This window comes from Priapulus caudatus, unplaced genomic scaffold, assembly GCF_000485595.1.
Source record: "Priapulus caudatus unplaced genomic scaffold, Priapulus_caudatus-5.0.1 Scaffold3842, whole genome shotgun sequence".
NCBI classification, from domain to species: domain Eukaryota; kingdom Metazoa; phylum Priapulida; class Priapulimorpha; order Priapulimorphida; family Priapulidae; genus Priapulus; species Priapulus caudatus.
In genome coordinates, this window is record NW_014580903.1 from 3888 (window position 1) to 12187 (window position 8300).

At 48.9% G+C, this 8300-nt stretch overlaps 1 protein-coding gene across 1 annotated transcript in view; it reads left to right on the plus strand.

Moving 5' to 3' along the window:
- Positions 1-8300, plus strand: part of LOC106819621 (retinal dehydrogenase 1-like) — a gene marked incomplete at its 3' end in the record, with an annotated part of 9364 nt that overhangs the window by 629 nt on the left and 435 nt on the right. The window contains exons 2-9 of the mRNA XM_014824230.1: positions 4334-4463; positions 4905-4966; positions 5382-5510; positions 6267-6380; positions 6630-6732; positions 7106-7290; positions 7599-7763; positions 7973-8130. Coding sequence (XP_014679716.1) covers positions 4334-4463; positions 4905-4966; positions 5382-5510; positions 6267-6380; positions 6630-6732; positions 7106-7290; positions 7599-7763; positions 7973-8130 — 1046 coding nt within the window. The remainder of the gene's footprint in view (positions 1-4333; positions 4464-4904; positions 4967-5381; positions 5511-6266; positions 6381-6629; positions 6733-7105; positions 7291-7598; positions 7764-7972; positions 8131-8300) is intronic.

Sequence of the window (8300 nt, forward strand, 5' to 3'; positions counted from 1 at the left end):
CACCTGGAGAGAAACACCAGTGCCCACCTCTACTGCGAGAAACAGCAGCTTATATACTAATAGTTGTCACGTGGTTATGCCACGTAATCATCAAAGAAGATACAGGGATTCACGCCGCGTGACGTAGGTGAAACCTTACATCCAAATCCCGTTGGGACGTGGGTCTCGTGATTCTGGTGACACTTGACCGCTACATTACCCCCTTCCTTTTTCCGAGTCTTGCCGCCTCGGCAAGGCTCGTACGAGGGTTCACAACAAAAGCGGTCTGCCCAATAATATGCTAAAAAAACCCGCGTGACTTTATACAATTCAAATACAAAAAGAACAATACTGAAAACGCATCGCAGTGAGGCCTGGACGGCTTGCAACAACGGGCGGGGACTCACCCGTCGCAAACAACACCGAACGCAACCCCAGCCTGCGTGACAGAAACCTACAACAATGCATCTACGTAAAACTAGACGCAACTGGTAACAACAAAACACCATAGCATGAGGCAAACTAAAATTTACTTTTACATTATTCATTTTAATTTATTACATTCATTTATATCAATTGCACCGGCACAATACACGTGTAGGAGCAGCGCGAAATGAACCCATGACGCAGCATAGCTCATCCGTTTTACATCTCCAAATAACTACTACACTATATAAAAAATATATAAAGTTTATACACGTCCTCCGTGGCCACCTCGGTAGACCGGAGAACCCGTGCTGAAAAGATTACGGGTTCAAACCCCGGTGGGGCAGGAAACTTTTTACCTGTCCTAACCACGTGAAACTCACTATGGAGACACAATGCTAGCGCATATATCCAACCTTCAAGTAGTAGCAATTGCGCCTGTCGGCACGGGCGAATGGATAGCGGCCCGGCCGTGGTCCTTGGGTAGTGAGCGCTGCGGCCAGTGTTCAACACTGGGCCGGGGCGTGACCCAGAAATTTTTATAAGAAAACAGCTGCAAAAATAGGGGCGCTACTAGATGGAGGGCGCCACCTGCAGCCTGTCCGCTCACCATTAATCATACTTCCAGTCAAATAAACCGCAGCATGAGAGATGGATGCACATGGGCACGGCTAACTATTTGCCTACAGTGAACTGGCCGAATTACTGTGACGTACAGTATGACCAGTAGTGTACACATGTGCGGCAGCCAGTGTGAATAAACAGCTACAATCATCAACTACATCAGCAAGCTCCGGTATGTGAAAGTTTGTAATGTTTACATTTTTTCCTGCCAATGTGCCCCCACACTATGTATAACGCTTCTGAATTATATACATTATTTACATCACATAGTGCATATCATGCCGCTTTATATCGGAGCAACCGACATACTACAGACATGCATAATATATAAAAAATCAAAAGATACCATATTCTGTTTTTACGTCTCAATAAATGTTTTATTACATTATCACGCCTATCTACTTAGTTTCCGTACACGCTCTCTCCCGTATAGTAGCGCGTAGTGCGATTAGGTCGTGCGTATCATCCAGCAGCCGAGCCTCCATCATGCTCTCCGCGACACGGAGCTCTGCAGCCGACATCTGCATCATCAGCCCAATGCGAGGCCGAGGCTGCTGCTCTATGAGACGCGGTGGCAACTTCCATGTGCATATGTCCGCCTCGGCGGCAAAGCAGTCTCTGCTCGAGCACCGGTTCCTGCTCGCCGCAGATCCCAGGGGTGAGACTCGTCGCTTCCTGCCACGCCCCTCCTTAGCGGATCCCTCCGCAGCGGAGCCCTCCGCTGCTGCCACGCGTGCCACCTTCGCTTGCCCCCAGAAATGGTCTGGGTCCGGAATTGTAACTCCCTTCAACGGCAGCAGATATCCCGCACACGCATGCCTGTGGGCCGTAGGAGGGTCCGCCGTCGTCGCCCAGGCGCTAGGCACCGCAGATGGGTGCTTCCTCCGCACCTGGTGGACCCGGCTCAGGTGCTGGATCATCCTGTAGACGAGGCCCACCGACGTCCGGAATCGGCAGTCCTTTACCGGACAAGCATGAGTGTTCCCGGTTCGGCAGTGGAACTCTCCTTCGTGGCTCTATGTCGGCAGCAAGCACGCTCCGTACCATGACCAGCAGGCCGTTGGTACCAGTGAGGCGTTGACTGGCACCCCGCTGAACAAAGCTCGGCCTGGGCACAACCCTCTAGCGCTGGCCGACGGAGACGGCATCGCACGTCGTATGATACTAGGATGACCCCGCGAGGGGCCCCTGCTCCGGGAAGACTCCGATGAAGGAAGCAGTCCCTCCCACGGCGGTGGCAGAGAATGCAGGACCTGCCCTGGGCTCCGAGAGTTCTATTTCCAGCCCGGTAGACACCGGTGAGCCTACCCATGGCTCTGTTTCCATGCATCGAACGTCTAGCTGCAGCACTGAATCGAGGAGATTTTCTGAGTCTGCCATACTTGGTCGCGGGTGAGCACCGGCCAAGCTTATATGGGTTGGGAGAATGAAGCGACGCGACTCATCTCTCCACTTCCGACGAGAGCACTCAGCAGGTGAATCACCTTTCCAATCCTTGCCAAGCCACATCGTTTAGACATAGAAGCCACAACGGTAGCATTCAATTTCACGCTGGGGCATTTCTTTTAACGGGGCGGCCATAGCTCCGGAGAAACACTCCCGCGAGCCTAGCCTGAACCCCCTTAAGAATATGCCTGCTCCGATTACCTATGCATGGAGGTGCCACGTGGTCTCGGATCGTGTGTTTCACGTTACCACCGTTCACTGTTGATGCAATGAATCACTACCACGCGCTAATTGCCACGTGGGAGATTAGTGATCACTCTCACCCTTGCCACGAACAAACCAATACGCTGGCAATGGGGGTGTCCGGGTTTCAGACGTCTCTATCCAAGAGCGCTTACTCACACGGAAGGGGCGCCACTGCTTTAACTCGGACAAAGGTAAGGTAGCACTTTGTCTGAATCCCCTTACGGAACAACCTTCGTACCTGTCGGACTGCGTCAGGCCCACCATTACCCGATATACCGGCGTCGTATACCGACGGAGAGGTGTGATCTTCACCCGTGCCTGTGTTCAATCGGTCTCATGTGCGGAAAGCATTACGTCGCAATAACCGTCTTACAGTGTCCCTAGGATTGACACACAAGGCTACCTGACCGACTCGTCCGTGGAGTGCAACTTGTGTGGATGAGAATTGCCTTACGTGCCTGCTCTCGGGGTTACTGTCCGTAACCAGCCGAGGCTAAGGAAAGGGTAACGCCCTTCCTTTTCCAGCAACCGGCCAATTCGCTCTTGATGCCCGGCCTGACACCACGCCCCGTGCTCACTCCGGAAAATCGAAATGACGTGGACCACACGCCATACGCTTCCCTGCAGGACGTTTCGGTGCAGTGGCAGCGGACGTACGCTCAGCCACTGCAACACTAGGGGTCCTCACAGCCCCTGCAACCACAGCCGGGTGCCGCCGCGTGGCACCAGCCGCACGCCTGCCTACTGGCCCGGACCTGGTAACGAGTGGCATTTGCTTAGAGCACAAGCCAACACGACCCTGCCGGAAGTACAGTTACTGCTGTCTGGAATCCACCAGCACATGGGCTGTCTTCCTGCTCGCTCTTTGTAGTGAAATTCCTGGTCACGGCACACTGTAACTTTTGAGCCAGTCACGGCCCTCTGTGCGCCATACAGCGGTTCGATCGCTAGATTCACACGCAGACCGAGAATTTACCGAAAGACAACAGCAAGTTAAGTGTTCAAACCGGGAACGCCGGTGCTTTTATTGGCCCGCCGACCAACAGGCCGGTGGCCATAAATACTACACAATCTTGGGCAGAATGCCCGGAAACAGAAACAGTAGTCACACAGTAACAAGCAATGCGACTCGAAGACTCAGCATGCCTGCGTGCAGAAACGGTCAAGCCGTCAGTAAGCACCGGGCAGAGGGTGAGTCCAGGAGTGAAAAAGAGTGATCGTTTACCTTACCACTCGCTGGTCCTCGCGTTGTGTATCTCGGAGCACCTGGAGAGAAATACCAGTGCCCACCTCTACTGCGAGAAACATCAGCTTATATACTAATAGTTGTCACGTGGTTATGCCACGTAATCATCAAACAAGATACAGGGATTCACGTCGCGTGACGTAGTCACGTGGTTATGCCACGTAATCATCAAACAAGATACAGGGATTCACGTCGCGTGACGTAGGTGAAACCTTACATCCAAATCCTGTTGGGACGCGGGTCACGTGATCCTGGTGACCCTTGACCGCTACATATATATATATATAATATGTACATTACTGTGGGCACAAGCACGCAAACACCATGCTAATTTTGTCATGTTGGTATGCACTTGAATGTTTACAGTCACTAGAGACCCTGGACAATGGAAAGCCGTACAAATATTCATACAATATTGATTATGCTAGAGCTGTCGGTACCTGCAGATACTATGCAGGATGGCCAGATAAGATCGTGGGCAAGACCATTCCCATAGGTAAGTGCTTGTGTAGGGATGATTTCACTAACTGATTTATTCTATTCATCTAGCCATCCATCCATCTATCCATTCATCCATCAATCCATACATCCATCAATCCATCCATCCATCTATATATCCATCCATCAATCCATCCATCCGTCTATTCATCCATCCATCCGTCCATCTGTTTGTCCATTTATTCACCCATCCATCCATCCATCCATCAATCCATACATCCGTCAATCCATCTATTCATCTATATATCCATCCATCTATATATCCATCCATCAATCCATCCATCCATCTATTCATCCATCCATCCATCCATCTGTTCGTCCATCTGTTTGCCCATTTATTCACCCATCTATCCATCCGTCCGTCCGTCCATCCATCCATCCATCCATCCTTCCATGCGTGTGTGTATTTCATTACAACCTCGATCTATCTGTATTACAGAGGGTGATTTCTTCTGCTTCACTCGTGTTGAGCCCATAGGGGTCGTTGGAGCAATCACACCTGTGAGTACCTGTGTATATATGCGTGCAAGGTCATAGCTTCCCAAGCCTGTAAAAGTTTATGGATATGGTTATCGCGGTCATGTTGATAGACTGATCATTGGTTCATGTTACAATTTACATTACACGTGCTGCAGATGCGATTGCTGTAAGAAATCTATTTCACCATGTCAGCAAACCGCTGTTAGATAACTTAGTATGTCAACGATGGAACGTCGTAGGTGGCGCCAGCGTACAGTACTACAATACTAAGATGTATTCTGTCCGTTCCAAAAACCGCATGCCGTTCTATTTTATGTCCCCTGAAAAATAATTATTGAAAACTAGCAAGAGGGGCGAATTACGTACAATTTTTCACTGTTGTAGTGTGTGTTAGTCATGCCAGATGTCGCTAGTGTCTACTTGTCTCTACTTGCAGTGGAACTTTCCTGGCATGTTCGCTTGCCACAAGATCGTTCCTGCTCTCGCCGCCGGATGCACAGTTGTTTTGAAGCCAGCCGAGCAGACGCCTCTCACCACGCTTTACATCGCCGCGCTGTGCAAGGAGGTACGAACCCGTGCATGCTCGCTTGTTTCTGCACACAGTTGCCAGTTTGATGATCGGACGTGATGTGTTATTACGCATCTATTCGACAATCACACATCTATTCAACAATCACGCATCTATTCAATAATCACACAGACCTATTCAACAATCACACATTTATTCGACAATCACGCATCTATTCAACAATCACACATCTATTCAACAATCACACATCTATTCAACAATCGTGCATCTATTCGATAATCACGTATCTATTCAACAATTACGTATCTCTTCAACAATCATGTATCTATTCAACAATCACGTATCTATTCAACAATCACGCATCTATTCAATAATCACACATCTATTCGACAATCACGTATCTATTGAACAATCACGTATCTCTTCAACAATCATGTATCTATTCAACAATCATGCATCTATTCAACAATCACGCATCTATTCAACAATCGTGCATCTTTTCAACAATCATGTATCTGTTCAACAATCACGTATCTATTCAACAAATCACATTTCTATTCAACAATCATGCATCTATTCAACAATCACACATCTATTCAACAATCACACATCTATTCAACAATTATGTATCTATCCAACAATCACACATCTATTCGACAATGGGACATATCTATTCGACGATCAGGCATTTATTTATGGCGTAGTGATGGTAGGACGGGGTTCTCTCGCACGTGTGCGGGTGCTGGATTGTTACATTGTCTGTCACCACCACCACCACCGTGTATATTGCAGGCGGGCATCCCTGCGGGCGTGGTCAATGTGGTGCCGGGGTACGGACTGACCGCTGGTTCCGCCCTCACCGAACACATGGACGTCAACAAGATCTCGTTCACGGGCTCAACTGGGGTGAGTTTATTAGAGGGGTAGGGATCGTCCAAGGTGAGTTCACAGGCTCGATTGAAGTGAGTTACCGGGAGGCGACCGAGGTGAGTTCACAAGAGGGGGGTTCGACGGAGGTGAATTATTGAAGGGTCGACCCAGGTGAGTTCATAAGATGGGTAACGGTCGACCAAGGTGAGTTCAAGGCAAGAAATCAAAAGTGATGATGAGAAAGACGATGACAAAAATGGTGACCTCCTGTGTGTCTATTTGCAGGTGGGGAAGCAGATCCAGTGCGCCTCGGGAAAGACGAACCTGAAGAGAGTTTCGCTGGAGCTGGGAGGCAAGAGTCCGACCATCGTGTTTGCTGACGCCGACCGTGAGTGTTAGCTAGACCTCGAAACCCAAACAGACCCATACACTCCTATCACATCAGGGATTTTGCAGCATTGGTTAATACTTGTCCACTGTCAGAAATATAAATATGTATGATATCAGTCAAGTTTGCAATGTCATAACTTTTGGAGTTAAGTGTCATGCAATAGCAGTCAAGTTTTAAGTTAACGATGTCACAATTATTAACATTGTTTCTGGCATTGGACTCCAGGTTCCGTTTATCATAAATCAGTAGTAAGGTTGTTGTCACTGCTGGCCTCTCGTTCTTCAACATGGATCAGTGCTGCACGGCGGCGCCCCCTTGTGTGTGTGTAATTGGTGCCTGATCGTGTGATCATCGTTGTGAATCGTTGCAGTCGATGAGGCGGTGCTGGTGTCACACAAGAACCTGTTCGCCAACATGGGTCAGTGCTGCACGGCTGCCTCACGCACATACGTGCAGGACGGCATATACGACGAGTTTGTACGGCGCAGCGTCGATCTCGCGAAGAAACGCTCCATAGGCGACCCCTTTTGCGGCGACGTCGAAAACGGTCCACAGGTAGGGGCGCTGCGATTACGGGATATTGCAATCACAGGTGGAGCACCTGGGAGCGCTATGATCACAGTGATAATCATATAAATTTTATATGGTTCTACTCCATTTCATTTCTTTTTTACCATTAACCGCAGAGGAAAGAAGAGAATTTTAATAAGGAATACTGGAAACAGAAAAAAACTTAAATGTACTGGGTCCTTAGAAGAGGAAACGTGGCATAAAAGCAGGGGCCAGCAGCTTATGATCGAGCGTGTATACATGTATGATACTGATGTTGTATGTAAGAACGTATGTTCCTCTCCTTTGTTTAGATCAACAGAGCTCAGTTCGATAAGGTGCTGGAACTGATCGAGAGCGGCAAGAAGCAGGGAGCGAAGATGGAGTGTGGAGGCGGTCGCCACGGCAACAAGGGCTACTTCATCCAGAGCACTGTCTTCTCCAACGTGACAGACGACATGAGGATTGCGAAGGAGGAGGTGCGTTAGCGGTGACGGGACGTGTGGGTCTACACACGGGTTTCATTGTATAACGGCTACAACTGCTATTAATTGAATGAGAACGCTCCAAAACGCAACATAATTTTGTTGCTCTATAATTTTGTTGTTTGTTTACGTCTCGTAAAAACACGAATAGCGCGGCGTTGCATCGCTTGCTAAACTAACGTGGCGCCACCTGGTGCTTGCAGATCTTCGGACCCGTGCAGCAGATCATCAAGTTCAATTCGATCGACGAGGTGATCAAACGAGCGAACAACACGACGTACGGGCTCGCCGGAGCGGTGTTCACGAAGGACATCAACAAGGCTTTGACCCTCGCCCAGAGCGTGCAGAGCGGAACATTCTGGTAGGTTCCGTCATTGATAGGTTCCTGTTGTTCTCACGCTGTGCTGTTAGTTCATATTCTGCCATCATTGTTTAAACCACAATGTTCCAACTTGTGTTGCGGTTCGGAATTGAATCCTCGCACATGCGTTGTTCTTGTGCTGTGATGTTCGTAATATATATATATATATA